The sequence below is a fragment of the Leptomonas pyrrhocoris genome (assembly GCF_001293395.1).
Source record: "Leptomonas pyrrhocoris isolate H10 chromosome Unknown, whole genome shotgun sequence".
Taxonomy (NCBI): Eukaryota; Euglenozoa; class Kinetoplastea; order Trypanosomatida; family Trypanosomatidae; genus Leptomonas; species Leptomonas pyrrhocoris.
Window position 1 is genome coordinate 216,001 of NW_015438374.1, and position 17,423 is coordinate 233,423.

Here is a 17,423-nt window from a genome sequence, read left to right on the forward strand (position 1 = left end):
GCGTATACTTCAACGAGCTTGCGCCAAAGAATCCTACGCTGGTGATGCTCGAGGAGCGAGCAAACGAAGTAGCGCACCGCCGATTGGAAAAGAGCACCTGGGAGCAGCGGGCGTCGATCTGGCGAATGTTCGAGGAGTTTTGCGACAAGATGGGACTCCCCGCTGTGTCGACCACCATTCCGCTCTTCCTCGAATCCCGTGCTTACAAGGGGTCCACCAAGGTGCAGTATGGAGTGACGTTGAGGACGATGCTGGATCCGACGGTGACCGCCTTAGACCAATACCTCCAGGGCATGCGGAAGGTGGCGGCGACGGAAGGTGTCAGGCACGTGGTGCCCTTGACACTCGAAGACCTCGGACGGGTCATTGCGGAGACGCCAGCGTGGCGCGACAAGGTTGTGTGGCGGCTGGCATGGATCACGGCGAGTCGCTGGGCGGAGATCGCCGGGCTCACGACGGACAATCTGCTGGTGCAACCCCATGGCAACATCATACTGGACTAGGCGGCGGTCCCCAAGGCTTCCAAGAGCGACCCCTACCGGTTCAGCCGGTATGTGTGGATCAAAGGACAGGATGCTTTCGATCTCCTGTTGTTGAAGACCCGATTGGGCCCAGGGGAGCCGCTGACGACTATCAGTACGAGTCAGGCCGCCCTAAAGTTGAAGTCACTGGGAAAGGGCTACACTGCGCACTCCATCAAGGGAGGGGCGGTGAAACACGCCATGCGTGTGTCGGGATACACGTGGAGTCCCCCCCCTCCCCCGATGTTGATCATGCAGGCTGAAGCACGGGACACTTGGTACGGGTTGACGGTCTTTCGCGAGCGGCTGCCACGTACTTTGCGCATTTTGATCGACAACACATCGGTGCTGTCTTCCATGCGTAAGGGAACGACGAAGGCGGAAGCGATGGCGTTTGAGTTGGTGCGTGTGCGCGATTTGTTGGATGCTTATCGGGTGTCAGCTACATTTCGGTGAGACCAGCTTTTCTTGTGCGCTCCGCTCTTTACGTGTGCGTGTCCCTGTGCGTGTGTGCACTCACGAGCCCTATACATCTCCTGATCGGTACTGCATTTATATATATATGGTTTCTCTACGAATATTTCCACTACTATCTCACAGTCTTCCCCACGTAGGCAAGCCGTTGACATTGTTCGCTGTTTGCGCTCCTTTATGCTCGACCGAAGAAGATAGAGGTGCGGCTCCCACAAATCGAACAGCGGTATGTCGTACGGGATGCCACGCTGATGGAGCAGAAAGGAACATTGTTGAATTGACAGAAAGCGCTTTTCCCGTGCTTCCATTGTGGTACTTGATGCTGTGGGGAAGCCTTCGTTAGAACACAAGGAGGACTTTGGCGCGTGTGGCAATGTATGTCGTCTTCCACCATTATCATTCGTCTCTCCCCCTTCCCGTCTTCAATCTGAAATTGCCCACCATTCTTCCCCAAATAATAATCGTAATAACACGCATCCATCTGCTGCAAAGACTGTAAGGTGTATATACGTCTCACAGCGGTGCCATCTCGTCTGCGGGCTGCTACGTTCAGCTTCTCCTCTCCCTTCTTCCCTACAAGTATCCTCTCCGGCGGCTTCTCTGCACTGTTGTTTCTTTCCACACCCTGCGCAGCACCACCATGACGTTCCTTTCGTTTCACGGTTTTAGCGACTTCTTCGTCTTCGTGGCGAGCGTGCTAATGGGCATCAGCTTGATTATGGGTCCGAATACGGTGAACTCGGCCCCTAGCTTCATGCTGAACTACTTCCAGTACATCTACCAGGACGAGAACGCCGTTTCGACCCATTCATATTTTTGGGCCAACGTGCTGACCTTCTACGGCGTAGTGACACAGATCACGCAGATGCTGTTGGAGCCGACCAACCTGACTCGCTTCTTCCAGCGCTTCTCCCTCCTCTTCCGTCTTGAGGCGGCGACGATGCTGATGTTGGTGGAGCTGCTGATGGTGGTGATCATGCCGCACACGTGCCGCTCCGAGAGCGGTGCCATGGCTGGCCTAATGCTTGCCGCCTTTATTGGCGGTGTGGGCCGCGCCTACTTTGAGAACACGTGCTACGCCCTGTATGGCCCCTTCCCGCCCAAGTACCTGGCCGGTGTCATGATCGGCGTGCCCTTATCCGGTGTGATTGTGTCAGTCCTGCAGATCATCCTGCTGGCGGCGATGAACGACTCCTACAACTCCATTCTGACAGAGTCCATTATCTACTTCGCCGTCTCGCTGGGCATCATCTTCGTGGCGGGTCTGTGCGTCGTGCTGCTGCTCTTCAACTCGTTTGCCCGACGCTACGTCGCGGAGTTCCGCTCCGAGCGCAGCGTGTGGGCGAACATTTACACCAACGTCAACGAGGAGCCGCAGGTGCTGGAGGCGATCCACGCGGCCGACCGCACCCTTGCCGACCGCTTGGAGGACTCTAGTAAGTCCACCGGTGGTGCTGCGGCGGAGGGCGTCAACAACGAACCGATGTCCGGCGCGGCGCAGCTGGACAGCGCGCTGGCGAACAAGGAGAAGAAGCTGGAGGGCGACTTGGACAGCGAGGAGGGTGAGTCGGCGGAGCTGCAGGCGGTGCCGAACATCACCTCCGCAGAGTTTCTGCAGGAGGTGCGGCTGTGGCCCATCGTGAAGAAGATCTGGCCGATGATGGTGGCCTGCTGGATGACCTTCATGGTGACTTGCCTCATCTTTCCCGGTGTGCTGATCGTCGTCGACGCGACGGACAACTGGTACACGACCCTCGTCGTAGCAATCTACAACTTCGGCGACGTCTTCGGCCGTCTGCTGTCCGTGTGGAAGCGTCTGTGGCCGCCGCGCAGCGCCGTCTTCGTTGCCTCTCTGGTGCGCATCATCTTCATTCCACTGCTGCTGCTGTGCGCCAAGCACGTGATTACTTCGCACGCTGCCGCGTTCGTGCTCAGTGCGTTGGTGGGTGTCTCGACCGGTTTCATTGGCACGCTGTCGATGGTGTACAGTGCAGAGACGCCCGCACTGTCAAGCGATGCGGAGCGCGCTAGCGCTGGTCAGCTGACCGGCGTGTGCATACTGGTAGGCTGCTCCTTCGGCTCTCTGCTTCAGCTGGCCGTCGTCCTAGGTCTGTAAAGGAGAAATGCACCTACAGGAGGCAGGTATCCCGCAATGAGCAGAGACAGCAGCAGCGGAGCTTCCACGGCTAGGGATTGACGAAGCAAAGCGTTGAGTAGCTGCGTCAAGAGTTGATTTAACGCACCCCCACTCCTATTCCACGACGCCGTCTTCCGTTGCTGTCCTCGCGCTTTTTTCTTGTGGTGTGCTTCCACGATTTACGTTGACTCCTGAAGGCCAGCAAACGAAGATGTGAGAGGAGTGGTGAGTGTACGTTACACCATGCGCCTGCGCGGTGTTATCAATCGTTATGGCTGTCCTCTCCTTAACAGCTCTGGCCGGGCTTCTTTTCACATTAAGTTCTTCTCTTACCTTTTTGTTTTCTGTTTGACTTACCCTCATAACTCTTCTTGTATTTTTCTACTATCCGTCTTCTAACGTGCGGGTACTTGTTTCTCTTATTTGGTGAGTGTTTTTGTTAAGTTACTTGCTTTCTTTGTCATTACAAGCATGTTGACACACACATATTTATTGATGTTTGGGTTCGAAAAATCCTTTATAAATTAATTTCGTATGCTGGTGTATTGCTTTTCCTGACTTGCAATCTACTACTACAATTTTGATCAGTGGGGGGCGAGTGACATACATTAAAGGCGTTTTCATAGTGATTCGCCTCTGTACTTCCGCCCTTCTTTAAAAGAACTATGCATCTCTGCGAGGCGCACACGCAATGACGTGTCTTCTCGTGTAAGCGGGTGGCATCGGTTTTATTTGTGTGTGTGTGCCTCCCACTCTTCTTGCTGTTCCTCCCTGTTTCCTTTTTTCGTGTATTCTTCGCCTCTACCGCTGCTTTCGTATTCAACCTCTCTTAACCTATTTTTGTTGACCCTTTAATAAGCGAGTTGAGAGAGCGCGGTGGGGTGGGAGGAAGCGGGGAAGAAGTGCCGAAGCCTTCTATTACTTTTGAAAATACCACACACGGCGGAAGCGAACTCGCATAGATTTGGGCGATCGCGTCTCCTTCTGTGTGAAGGTGTCCACGCGACACGGGCTTGAATGCGCACTCACAAGAAAGACAACAGCAGGAACCGAAATCAACCAAAATGAGGAGACCTCTGTTACGGGGCCCAACGTGTAAACCAGCAAGCAGGAAAAGAAAGAGAGCGTGATCGGACGCTTTGCTGGACTAGTGTTTCTTTGTTTCTCTGTTTAATACTTTTTTATCGTTTTCCAAGTTAGTGTCATCAGTGAGTGTCTCATTGTAGCTGCTAATGGGCAAAGATGGTGTCACGAGCGTGCCAGGTGGAACCTTCGTTCTAATTCTTTTTTCCTTTACAAGGAGGCTAAATGTGATGGGGCGGCGCAATACATAATGAAAGCGAAGAGAGCAGCACTGCGAGGTGCGACGACGAGCATAGCGTGGGAGGACTGACGGCACTCAAGGAAATCGTATTTGTGGCGACCACGAAGGAGGCCACAAGAGGGCCAGCCTGTTAGCTGCCGTGTCATGCGGTGCGAGGACACTGTCGGAGAGCGTGCTTTCCGCCGCCCCACGCCCGACCCGATCGTTGGTGCTGTGAGTATGGAAGGACGGAGCGCGTGCTTCGTGTCCCGCCTGTTTGTGCGGGCTGAGCTCGCCGGTCTCTTCGACGCAAACCACTTTTCTTTATCCTGCTCAACGACTCTTTCTTTTCGTCCGTGACGCCCATCGTCACCGCATTCCTTTTTTGCACCGACCAACATGGTCGCAGTGCGCGTGCTTGCGTGCAGAGTTGTGGTGATCCGTACACGAGAACGATTATTTATCCCCGCCGCACACGCGTATCCACATCTATATATCTATCTATCTCTGTATCTATGTTTTAATGTGCGTCAGAAATAGCAGCATTTGACGGCCACTCACCGCTTTTCGAGTTGATGCACTCCGCCTCTCCTCTCCTTTTTATTTGAAAGAGGAGTTGTGCTTTGACGTGCGCACGCACATACCCATCCACCCACGCGGAGCTCACCACAACAAAAGGAACTAAAAGACGTCCACTGCGTTTTCTTCTGTGCGGCATCGCTGGTTTGTAACGGAAGGAGAGACGCCTTTTGCGCTTCTGCCTTTCCAAGGACTACTGATTGGCCAAGGCGCACCGTGCACGGACTTCCTTAACTTCAAATACCGTTTCAGTCATCGCCCCTGTGGGTCCTAATAGTAGTGTTTTATTGCTCGTACCCAGTTGGAGCTGTTGGCGGCACCTTAGCGTGTGTGTGCGGTGCTGCTAGAAGAAAACGTTAATATAAATAACAGCGGCAGCAGTAAGCAGAGGCGGAAGCGATTCCACGATGCGGTGGTGCGGCGGTGGCACTCCGCACGTCCTTAATCCATTTCAACGAGTCCCTCGTCGTACGCTAAATCCTTCTCGTACATCGCTGTCTCTGCCACTACCACGTGCAAACCAGTCTGCACAGCCACTTGTCGTCCTCGCCTTCTTCTTTTCGCGGAAGCCGTTGTCGCTGCTCTGTGCTGCTTCGTTTCTCAGTAGTCTCCGTCCGTGTGTGTACCGTCGCACATCGGCTTTATTCCACGGAGGTGTGCTTTGGACGCGCGTGGCTTCCACGTGTAATCGGGCCGCATTAACCTCCGCTGTCTTCCCCATCGCACTGCACACGTCGGTGACACGTTATTCGTCTTCCGCCTGTGCTGGCGGCGGCTTCAGCTCCACGCGCGCTAGTCTTGGAAGTGGAGTTTTGCGCCGGCCCACGAAACAAAGCCGCGAAAGTGAAGAGGTTTTGAAAGAGATGGCGCTGAAGGACGACACACCAACGCGTCCGCGACGAGGAAGGCCTGCCGCCGCCGCAGGTAGTGACGGAAAACCAGCGCGAAAGTCAGCCGGCATCACGGTGAAGCGAAGTGCAGCCCGCACCGGACAACGCGGCCGACCGCGGGGGTCGGCGTCGGCCACTCGTACCCACATGGCTGCTGCCGCTGCGGCTACCGACTCGCGTTCACCTGCAACCGCGAAACCAAACTCTGGTCACGATGAGCAGCAGCCCCTTTTCAGCCGACACGATGAAGCCCCCTCCGACAAGGAGAATCACGGCAACAGCAGCGACGGCGACGGTGCGGAGGAGGCGCAGGATGCAGGGATGGACAACGGTCAGTACGAGCTCTCACCAGAGGCCCTCTGCTCCGAAACAAGTGCGCGTCTTCACTACCCTCGCCACGCCGTGCGCTACGTTCTCATGCAGACGAAGGAAGGTGCCACCGTGCCTTTTCTGGCGCGGTACCGACAGGGCGAAACGGGCCGCATGGACGAATCGCAGCTGCGGCAGGTGCTAGACACCGCCAAGGAGGTGAGGGAGGTCCACCGGCGGCGTCAGTTTATGCTGCGCAGTCTGGGGAGCCGGGGGCTGCTCACCCCTGCCCTGCAGGCCGCCCTCGCATCGATGGCGCACGTGAGTCAGCTGGAGGACGCGTGGGAGCCTTATAAGGAGCGCCGCACGAGTCTCGCTTCACGCGGTCGTGCCGAGGGACTGGGCCGCTACGCCGTGGCCCTTTTGCACTACAACCCCGCCGAAGAGGAATGCCGGCAGCTGCTGAGTGATTTGCGCGCCGCGGTCAGCCGCGTGGAGGACGGCGAGCGTCTGCTGACTGCCATCGTCGCAGAGGACGTGCAGCGCGGAGAGGCGGTGCGATGGCGCCTCGGCGATTACTGCCGGCGGACAACGCGGCTGACGTGTGCGGTGGTGCACAAGCCGCGCAAGAAGATCGCGAAGGACATGCAGGAGGAGAGCTTTGAGCACTTGAAGAAGCACTTTGCCTTCTATGACGGAAAGGCGTGGGCGGTTGATCGCATTGCCGCGCATGTCGTGTTGGCCTTACAGAGAGGCGAGACGAAGGGCGTGCTGCAGGTGGAGACGACGCCTGGGCCGAAGAGTCACGGGCTATTCATGCACACAGTGCGCGAGGAGTTTCCTGGTGTGGCTCGTCTGCTGCCTCCGCCAAACGGACAGGCGTCGACAGGGAATAGCAACACGAATAGTGCGGCTTCTCCCGCTGGGTCGTCAGACACGCTGCGGGACGCGGGGTATTGCCGGAGGGTTCTCCTCTCGGGCCTACAGGGTGCATATGAGTCTCTGCTGAAGCAGCTGAACACGGCGGTGCGGCGCGACTTGAAGAAGAGCGCGGAGCAGGAGGCGATCGTCGTCTTTGCGCACAATCTGCATCACATGCTGCTGCAGCGGCCCCTCTCGCACTCGCGCCTCCTCGCCATGGACCCCGGCCACACCCACGGCGTCAAGTGTGTTGTGCTCGACGAACACGGTGCTGTGGAGACCTTCTTCACCTGCACCTTGATGGACGAGGCGAAGATGCGCCAGTACGTGACGCAGGTGGTGGAGGCGCGGAAGGTGAACAAGATCGTGATCGGCAACGGCACCGCCTCTGGGGAGACGTCGGAGTTGGTGGCGGACCTCATTAAGCTGCGCAACTGGAAAGACGTGGAGTTCGCGGTGGTGAGCGAGGCCGGGGCGAGTGTCTACTCCGTCTCCGACATCGCAAAAGAGGAATTTCCCACCCTGAGTGTGATGTACCGTGGTGCCGTTAGCATCGGCCGTCGCGTGCTCGACCCGCTGAGCGAGCTCGTTAAGATTCCTGTGCGCAGCATGGGCATCGGCATGTACCAACACGATGTGAACGAGAAGGAGCTGATGAAGGAGCTGGGCTACGTGCTGGAGTCTTGCGTCGCCAAGGTCGGCATCAACGCGGTGAGTGCGAACCGCTACGTGATGGAGAAGGTCCCGGGCATTCAGAAGAAAATTGTCGATCAGATCGTGCTGGCACGACACGCCAAGAAGCTGCACAGCCGCGACGATCTCCGGCGCGTTCCTGCCATGACGGAGAGCGTCTACGAGCAAATCGCCGGCTTCTTTCGCTTTCCCAACTCCCCCGAGCCGCTCGACAACACAAACATCCACCCCGAGTCATACCTGCTGGTGCGTCGCTTGATGAAGCTGTACGCGACGGGCGAGCTCGCACCGACGGGTGTGCGGGACCGACTCGTAGTAGCAGCGGCACCGGCTCCCTCTGCGACTGCCGGCGACGACAGCAGCGCGGAGGGTGTGAGTGTCGGCGACGTCCACACTCGGCAGGACGTCGCACGTGCGCTGCAGCAGCTGTCACCGGCGCAGCTCGCCGCACTGGCCGCGCAGCGCCTCTCCTGCACCGTAGAGACGCTCGAGTTGGTGCGGCAGGAGCTGCTCCACCCAGGCCTCGATCCCCGCGCGTCTTTGCCGCACGCCGGCTTGTTGCGTCGCGAGGTGTACGACGTGCGCGACCTCCGCGCAGGCGATCGTCTCTCCGGCGTGGTGCAGAGCGTGACGATGTTCGGCGCCTTTGTGGACTGCGGCCTGCACGACTCAGTGCTGGTGCGCGGCGACGGCGTGGACACGCTGCAGGTCGGCGCGTATTTGCACAAGCGCATTCGGTTTGACTGCCTCGATCACCTGAAGCGGCCCCGCATGTTCCTGCTGCCGGACCCGGACGCGGTGAAGAAGCTCGATGCTGGTGCCCCGGGTGGGCCGCACCGTCTGCATCTGGAGTCGGAAGACCGGCTGGGCAGCGTAGGGGATAACACCACAAAGTCCGACGTGAATCTGGAGGAGTTCGACGATGATGCGGAGCCCAGCACAGCTGCAGCGAGCGTTGATGATGATGCTGTTGCCGCCTCTTCCTCTCCATCGCTCTCCGCCACCATCCTGCGCGAGCGAAAACGGCGGGCGGCGGCAGAAAGTGGGCCGTCAAAGCCCAGCATCGCCGCTCCGCTGCTGTCAGCTCCCGCGGCGTCTTCCGTCACGCCACGCACGGTCGCCAAGGCGCATCCGACCACGCAGCGAGAAACGCCTCCACTCGGTGCGAATGTGGAGCAGCGAGGGCACAAGCGGCCTCGATCGTCTTCGCCAGAGACACTGCGCACCCAGCCACACCTGAATGTGCAGCAGCAGCACCAGGGGCCGCTGTTCCTTGACCACGTGCCGGTGGCACCCCTGATGATGGCCGTGGCGAAGGGTCGTGCGGCACCGGCGACTAGTGCGATGACTGCGCGTGTGGAGCAGCACCGCATGCCGACACCAACGCCAGCGTCAACGACTGCAAAGCCTGCGGCGGTGCATGGGGAGGCGATCGATGTGGATGCGCAGAGCGAGGCGAATGGGTCGGGCAGCTCCGGCAGCGACATGGTGTTCTCCTTCTAAGGTGAGAGAGATGCGCTCAGTACGTTTCCTTCCCTTTTGCTGTCCCTCCCTTTCGTTTTTTCTTCTGAGCTGCTCTTCGCCGGCTCTCCGGCACGCTCCTGTCACGCGTGCATCGCCTGTGCGAAGACTTTTTATCGCGCTCGGCTTTCCTTCACATTTCTTAAGAGAGGACGACGACGAGAAGAAAAAAAATCCCATTCTGTTTTCTTCGTCGGTATTTAACTGTTTGTCACCGCAGAGACACCTGCCTAACAAAAAACGTCAAATAGAAAGTACTAGTAGTAAGAAGCGTGTTGCCGGTACACATGCGCCGGAGGTTAGGAGCGAATCTTCCGTTCACAAAACACACAGACGTTGACGGGATTTCTCGGATTCCTGCTGGCGTGGTGCCCGGTGGGAGTAGAACGCAGATGGCCAACTTTCGTTTGAAAAGTGAAAGGAAGAAAAAGGAGGCCTCGTATTATACTGCCTTTTCTTTTCCTTTGCTCTTTTTCATGTGAAGAAGTTCGTCGATGTGCTGCAATTTCGTTGACAACTGTATCGTGTGTCTCACCGCACACCAAAACAAAAAAGGCCAACAACTGCGAAAGCAACGGCGCTTTCATTCATTTGTGCTGCTTGAATCATTCTCCTCGTTCTCTTTTTAAATCTTAACCCCTCCCCCCTCCTCCTCCTCACGTTCGATGCACCCTGTCCATTGTATGTGCAACAACGATGCACTTTCCACCTGCGTTACCTGGCTACGTATACGCCTTCACAAACAAAAACGGATCTAGTTTTGCTTCTTCCTTCATCACACTTCTCTCGTTGGCAGCCTTTTCTTTTTTCTTTTTAGCTTTCCGATTCGTACATCAGCATCAGACACTCCTTTGCACTAGCTATCGACTTCCGTCTAGAATTGAAAAGAAGAAAAACTAAACTAAAATCTAGCGCCAATCCCGTTAAAAGTAATTTGAGTTGGCATCGCAAACAAACAATCAAAGAAAAAGCGAAACATCTCTGTCACTACCGGCTACATTTGTTTTTCTCTTCTCCTTTTTTTTCTTTCTTTTGCGTCTTCGAAAAAATTCACGTGTGCAAACACACACATACGTGAAGAGGGATGCATTCTGATCCTATGGATACGCGCGGCGGCCGTGGCGGTGGCCGTGGCGGTGATCGCGGTGGTGACTTCCGCGGCGGGCGTGGTGGTGATCGCGGTGGCGACTTCCGCGGCGGGCGTGGCGGTGATCGCGGTGGCGACTTCCGCGGCGGGCGTGGTGGTGATCGCGGTGGCGACTTCCGCGGCGGGCGTGGCGGTGGGTTCCGCGGTGGTGACTTCCGTGGTGGTGATCGCGGTGGTCGTGGTGGTGGATTCCGCGGTGGACGTGGCGGTGGCGGTGGCTTCGGCAACATGCGCGAGTGCCGTGACCGCGAGGAACACGCGATCACCCTCGCCAAGGAAAACGCGCAGAGCCTGTGCGCGGCGAGTGTGGCGGTGGAGACGAACTGCTTCCCAATTGACGTCTCGAAGGGCAAGTTCCACAACTACGTCACCTCCTTCGAGTTCCTCGAGAACGGAAAGGAGATGGCGGGCGATGGCTGGAAGATCGACTTTCAGCAGGAGCTGCTGCGTGCTATTCGCAAGACGCACACTGAGGGGCCGCCCAGCGCGACCAAGACGGGGCTGGAGGACATGTGTGTGTGCACCGGGCAGGCCATCCTCGCCCCGCGCAAGCTGGCCGTGGAGGACGGCTTCTCCATTGAGTGCAAGCGCAAGGAAAAGGAGGGGCGCAAGACGACAGTGGAGCGGCACTACCGCATCACCATCCGCTACGAGGGCGAGGTGCAGCTGCGGCTGCCGGAGCACACGCAGTGGCTGAACAAGATCCTTGCCTGCGGTTTGGGGGACACCTTCCCGGAGCACATCGGCTCCGACTACGTCGACCTCAAGTCCCGCGTGGAGCGTGGCGACGATTTGGTGACGATGGACGCCGTCTCACCCAACGTGGCGCGCATCGTGCGCCTGGTCGCTGACGGCAAGTCGACGGCGATGGACGTGCTGCAGCTTGACGTGAGCACGAAGGCCTCCACCACGAAGAAGTGCAGCGACGTTATCCAGCAGATCTCGCAGCGCAATCCGCAGAGCGCGAAGCGAGCGGTGAACGAGGTGCTTGTCGGCTCCAAGGTGACGACGATGTACGGTGAGCCGACCTTCTTGAAGGTGAAGAGCGTCGACTTCGACGTGAAGGCCGGCCAGCCGGCGAAGCTGAAGGCGAACCCGAGCGAGACCTTTGTGCAGTATTTCAAGCGCAAGTACGGCGCGACGGTCCACCCTGAGTCGCCCGTCCTGTACTGCCGCTTTGCGGATCGCTCCAAGAACGGCCGTCTCCTCCCTTACCCGGCCGACACGCTGCAGCTCAGCACGCTCAGCACGGAGCAGCTGACGAAGCTGCCGATGCTGTGCTCCGTCTACCCGGATGAGCGCATGAAGCGCGTGAAGGCGGCGCTGCAGCGCATTATGGCGTCCAAGCTGATGCAGACGGTGCTCGAGCAGTACGGTATTCGCATCGAGACGACGGCCATCGCGGCACGGGGTAGGGTGCTGCCGGCGCCGACCATCTACGTTCCAACTGGACCACAGCGCTACAGCACCATCGCGGCGGTCGAGTACACGGGACAGGCCGGCTTCGCGCTGGGCCTGAAGGGACTGCGCCACCCAGATCAGCACAGCGAGTACAGGACGCTGCTGATGGACGATTACTTCAACAGGGGCAACTTGGGGAAGTGGCTGAAGGAGTACAACGTGGCGTTGCCGCAGCCGACGGTGGAGAGGTTCACCGGACCGAAGCAGTTCAACAAGGGCGCACCGGACGTCTTCGCGATGGTGCGTCTGCAGACCAAGGATGCGGATCGCTACAACGACTACAAGCAGCGCTTCGCCCGCGACTCCGTCGTCTCCCAAATGGCGGTGACCGAGTTGACGCGCAACGTCCCGCAGATGATCACGCAGCAGGTCGCCGCCAAGATCGGTCAGCTGTGCTTCGTCTCCGACGTGACGGATGCCGGGAAGGCCTTTGCGAACCGACCCGTGCTGATCGTGAGCGCGGTCGTCGGCTCCGCCATGAACACCCTCGCCGAGAAGCACAAGACGGTGAACGCAAAGCTGTTCACCGTCGCCTTTGTGGCGTTCCTCGCCAACGCTAAGAGCTGGAAGCCGTACTGCCTGCATTACCAGGTGAAGGGCGAGGAGCAGGTGCTCTACGAAGAGAGCGACGCGGCGTCCTCGTCGATGTCGACGGCCTCCCCCGCAGGGCGGCAGCAGAACGCGAACGAGGAGCTCAACAAGAAGTTCCCCGACTTCCTGAAGGAGGTGGTCGCGCACTTCAAGTTGAACGGCAAGAACGGTAAGGGGGCGATGGTGCTGTACCGCGGTGCCATGACAGACGCCGAGGCCGGCTTTGCCTTCAACATGGAGCCGGCGATGGAGCAGGTGCTGCCCAGCTGGGACACAGCCACGCTGGTCGTGCAGCCCCGCTCGCACTTCCGCGAGTTCTGGGACCCTGCCACGTCCTTCCCGAGCGAGAAGGGCAGCGGCAGGGGCGCCCACTGCAACGTACCGCGTGGCTTCGTGACGAACGACTGTCGCATTGTATTTGCCGACGCGGATCCGAACGCGCCGGTGGAGTCCTTCTACCTCAGCGGCGCGAACTGCACGCTGGGACACGCGAGCAACACGTACTACCTCGTGCAAAACCGCTCGCCGGCGATCCCAATGGACCAGCTGCAGCGGCTGACGTACAACATGTGCTTCATGTACCCCAACAAACCCGACGCGCTGCCGCTGCCGCTGCCGATCAAGTGCGCCTACGAGTACGCACGCAAGTTCGGGTCGTTGAAGGCGGTGAAGGAGCTGCCGCCGAAGATGCGCCCTACGATGCACTACCTGTGAGGTGAAGGTGTGGCGTGTGTGCGCAAAGTCGGAGAAAATGAGAGAAAACGGTGAAGATAGAGAGAGAGAGAGAGAGAGAGAGAGGCTCTTTAAGTGGCATCTGCAAAGCGGGGCACACACATATATATGTATTTGCTTCTCTGGCAAATGAAGCACCGATGGAAGGACACTTGGTTGGGTTTGCCGTATCGTCGTACTTTGTGTGTTCTTGCCTAATGCACCGTCACCGCTACAGCAAAAAGCTCTCCCCGACCTTTCTTAGCTTTCTTTCCCTCTCCGTGTTTTCTTTCCTTTTCGTTGTTGTCTTCTCCTTCTTTTCATGCTACCTGCTGACTCCAGCCTGTGTGTAATGTATGCATGTGTGTGTTTGAAGCCATCTTACCAGCTCTCCTTCTCCATCTCCCAGAGAAAACCCGAAGATGAAAGAAGCGGAGCTCGCGCTTCGGCTGTACCAAAGAGAGTGGAAAAAACTAACACACCAACAAGCAGCGTTGTGGAGTCAAGTAGGGGGGTGGCGTTCGTTTTTTTCCTTTAGAAGTTTCCCGCAGAAGGAAATGGAAGCGGGCACACACGCCGTGTAGGATCGACGTGTGTGTGTGTTCTGCCAACACCTTTCTGGCGAAATGATAGAAGACATTGGAGAGCCACTTTTAGCACGGAAGGGTTGCATTTTACCTAACTATCTTCCTTTTTCTTTTTCCCAGATTCTCTACTATTCAAGAAGGAAAAGGCATCAGAAACAGAGCTGTCTTTTTTCCTTCCTTTCTTCTTTTTCTTCTTTTCAAATCTCAGAACTGTGAACCATCGTAGCCGATTTCTCAAAGTTGATGTCAGCGGGTATTCTCCAGCGTTACAGCATGAGCGCAGTGCGGCGCAGAGTGTTTGTTGTGCGTCAAGTCGCATGATCGAAGTGGGGGGGGGTTGTAGACAGCTTCGATGTATTATTGTTCTCTGACGTTCGCTGCGGCCTTTTTTGTTTATTGCTGCTGCTGCTACGCTTCCTCCTTCGTTTGTTTATTCCATCTGGCGGTTCGGGAAGGAAGTTTTGGTGGGACTGCCCGGAGCGCGAAGAGACGATTTTTTGGGTTTGGTTGTTGTGGTTTTCTTCTCTCGCGCGTATCTCCCGGCCGCGTCTGCTGCGTTCGTGATGGACCGCGCTTCGCTTGCTCCTTACACTTCACTTTCTCTATTCAACCCCGCTCTATTCTTTTCCTGTCATATCTATCTATCTGTCTATATGTGTGTATGTATGTGTGTGTGTGTGTGTTCTGTCGAACGACCTCTGCAGAAACACTCGTCGAAGGACGAAAACATCTAGGTTTATTCATACAACATTTATAGTGTGGCGCATTTTTTTTCTTGTTTTGATCTTCTTTTTGCTCCGCGAGCGCTGTCGTAGTGACTTATATATACTTATATATATATATATATCGCCCTACCCCCTTTCTTTCCTTCCTACTGTCATCTGAAGGTTCTTGTTCACCTTCTTTCCCAAGAAAAGAATTAAATCGAAGGCAACGAACCCACAATCAGCAACAAACAGACAACACCGAGTACTCTTATAGCACCTCCGCATCATGGGCTGCACCAAGAGCAAGCCAGCGCGTGGCGACGGGGCCAGCCCGGCGCAGAACCACAACGGGGCAGCGAGGACGCAAGAGGAGAAGGCAGCCGCAAAGCAGGCGCAGAACGAGCAGAAGATGGCGGAGCGGCGCAGCGAGAAGGAGCTGCAGATGGAAGAGCGACGCAGCGAGCGGGAGCGCAACGAGAAGCTGTGGAATAAGAGCAAGGATCCGAGGGGCGGGACCGGCGGTGCCTACCGCGCCCCCCAGCAGAAGGGCAGCGCCTACCTGATGGCCAAGTCGGACAAGGGAGAGGCGAAGGGCGGGTGCGGTGGCAGCTACGGCCACCTGAGCAGCCACAACGGTTCCCAGTACGAGATGAGCGTTGGCGCGCAGACACCGCGTGGCGGCTGCGGCGGGGAGTACCGCCGCCCGGAGAGCAACAACGGCGGCAGCCGCCGTGGCAGCCGCTACGGCAGTCAGTACGGCGGCAACGAGCGGGAGATGAGCGTGGGCGCGCAGACACCGCGTGGCGGCTGTGGCGGTGCCTACCGCAGCAGCAACTACGGTGGCAGTCGCCAGGGCAGCCAGTATGGCGGGTCTCAGCGTGCGATGAGTGTGGGGGACGGGACGCCGCGGGGTGTGTCGGGTGCGACGTACCGCCGCACAGACAATGCCAGCAACAAGGGTGACGCACCGAAAGCCAACGGCACCGCACCGAAAGCCAACGGTACCGCAGTGAAGGCTAACGGAGATAATGCGCAGCCCAACACCTTACGCCGCGTCGCCACGGAGCCGTCGGCCTCTCTGCAGCAGCCGGAGTAGATACATAAGCATATATATAAGAGCAATTCAAAAACAAAACGAATGAAAAGTCTGTCTCTCTCTCTGTGTGTGCGTGTGTGTGGGATCAAATATACATATACACATATGAAATAAAACGGATGCGTACAACTATTTCAGTGTTCTTTTTCTAATTGAAGGTCGTCCAAAATTTCGTTTTCCTATTTTTTTTTTAATTACTTCGACGCTTGTGGTAACTTGGGTTGATGAGGGCTGAGAATCGTTAGCGTTTTATGAACTATAATGCGAGCTGTGGCGGGTGCCGCTTTTGGCGCTGAGCGTCGATCTCCTTCATCAGTTTTTTTCTTCCTGTCTTGCAGGCAGAAATATGCGAAGTGAGGGCAATATATAAAAATTTGAAAAATAAAAGAAAAACGTTCACCGGCAACCTGCGCTTTTTGCACAGCGTCTATTATCACTCATGTGCGCCAGGAAAGGAAAAAAAGAAATGAGAAAGAAGAGAGTAAATCTTTTCCCTTCCTTTTCTCTTTGCGTTCTCTCCTGACAGGTGACTGAAAATAAAGGGGAAAAAACACACAGTCGGAGAGCTGTGGTGAGAGATCTGTTTACCTTGCCGAGAAGTTTTTGCTCCTTTCAACTGGCGGTCTGACTTGGGCCGCCTGGTACGACATCGCTCCGTCTCATGCCAGCGTGCTGTTCAACGTACTTTTCTTCAACAGCTGTCTTAAAAAGAGTTATTATCTTAATTGCAATGCCACCTGAGCATCTACCTAATTTGAAAACGACATTATTTTTACTTGGTGCTTGCTGATGGCTTCTCGTTTTTCTTTTTTCTTTTCTGTGTTCGCGCGTTCGTATTTTTCCCCTTTTCTCATGGTGCAGCTCATGCGCGAATATCTGCTCTCTTGTTCAATGGTGTTTCTTCCTTCTCCATTTTTCTTTTTCTTCTTCTTTCAATGCTAAGCATCCACAATCAAAAAAAAAAAAAATACATTTCCTTCCTCTTTTACTATTTGTACGTCCTACTTTGTTCTCTCCGTTGTTTCTTATTATTATTTGGCTCCTTCTTTCCTTCGCTTTCGACTTTCCTCCTTGAAACACCAAAAATGCTTGTTCAACAACAACAACAACGGGATCCAGACGAGTAAAAAAGAAAATGAATGAAAAATTGAATGAGCGAGGGAATAGAGGGAGTCGAGGGTGTCTTTGGTATAATTACTACTAATATTGGTTTTGCTTATTGCGCGATTTGCGGTTTCCTCCCCCTTCTCTCTCTCTCTCTCCCTCTTTTTCTTGTTTTTGTTTTCTTCTGCTCACCGAACACACACAAAAGGTTCCACACGTGCAGGCGCGACGAACAACGATCTGCCAAGAGTCACTGCCAGCAAATCCCGTGTTCCTCTCTCCGACTCTCGTCGTGGTCCTTCGTTGACAGAATTTGTTCGCCGTCGAGTGCTTTTACTGCCAGTACTGTGGTTTCTTTTTGTTTTCGCCTTTCAGGTGCACTCCACAGCTTCTGTTCTTGTAATTATTATGTACTTTCAAAAAAAGGAAAAATCCTTCCTCCGTTTTATTTCACTTGTGCGTCTTCTCTCCTTTTCATGTTAGCTTACTCATTTTTCCTACTTTTTCCTACTTTTGTATTTGTTTTCTCAAGCTTTCATGTAAGCGCCTCCCCTTTAACCCTGCGTGAGCGTGAGCGTGACGCAGATGTTGAAGGGAGGAAAAAGGACAGAATAAAACGAACTTTTCTTTGTTTTCTTCGCATATCTTTCTCACACATAAATCGTTGTTAA

General features: G+C 55.9%; 5 protein-coding genes across 6 annotated transcripts; all 5 read left to right on the forward strand.

Moving 5' to 3' along the window:
- Positions 1-44: 44 nt before the first annotated feature.
- On the forward strand, positions 45-503 carry ABB37_07343 (putative trans-sialidase; the record flags this gene model as incomplete). Its single annotated transcript, XM_015805942.1, has 1 exon — positions 45-503. One exon carries the CDS (start codon positions 45-47, stop codon positions 501-503), a length of 459 nt encoding a protein of 152 aa, XP_015655419.1.
- Positions 504-1,485: 982 nt separating this feature from the next.
- Positions 1,486-3,111, forward strand: ABB37_07344 (nucleobase transporter; the record flags this gene model as incomplete). 2 transcript variants are annotated; one of them, XM_015805943.1, is made up of 1 exon in its annotated part: positions 1,486-3,111. In XM_015805943.1, the coding sequence occupies exon 1, from the start codon at positions 1,636-1,638 to the stop codon at positions 3,109-3,111; it is 1,476 nt and encodes a 491-aa protein (XP_015655420.1). In that variant the 5' UTR covers positions 1,486-1,635. The 2 variants fall into 2 exon arrangements, with proteins under 2 accessions (XP_015655420.1, XP_015655421.1); XM_015805944.1 differs by having other exon boundaries at positions 1,574-3,111.
- A 1,731-nt stretch (positions 3,112-4,842) lies between these two features.
- Positions 4,843-9,330, forward strand: ABB37_07345 (putative mitochondrial transcription modulator/accessory protein; the record flags this gene model as incomplete). Its single annotated transcript, XM_015805945.1, has 1 exon — positions 4,843-9,330. Exon 1 carries the CDS (start codon positions 6,052-6,054, stop codon positions 9,328-9,330), a length of 3,279 nt encoding a protein of 1,092 aa, XP_015655422.1. The 5' UTR covers positions 4,843-6,051.
- A 774-nt stretch (positions 9,331-10,104) lies between these two features.
- Positions 10,105-13,261, forward strand: ABB37_07346 (argonaute-like protein (AGO1); the record flags this gene model as incomplete). Its single annotated transcript, XM_015805946.1, has 1 exon — positions 10,105-13,261. Exon 1 carries the CDS (start codon positions 10,433-10,435, stop codon positions 13,259-13,261), a length of 2,829 nt encoding a protein of 942 aa, XP_015655423.1. The 5' UTR covers positions 10,105-10,432.
- Positions 13,262-14,547: 1,286 nt separating this feature from the next.
- Positions 14,548-15,648, forward strand: ABB37_07347 (hypothetical protein; the record flags this gene model as incomplete). Its single annotated transcript, XM_015805947.1, has 1 exon — positions 14,548-15,648. The coding sequence occupies exon 1, from the start codon at positions 14,839-14,841 to the stop codon at positions 15,646-15,648; it is 810 nt and encodes a 269-aa protein (XP_015655424.1). The 5' UTR covers positions 14,548-14,838.
- Positions 15,649-17,423: the final 1,775 nt, after the last annotated feature.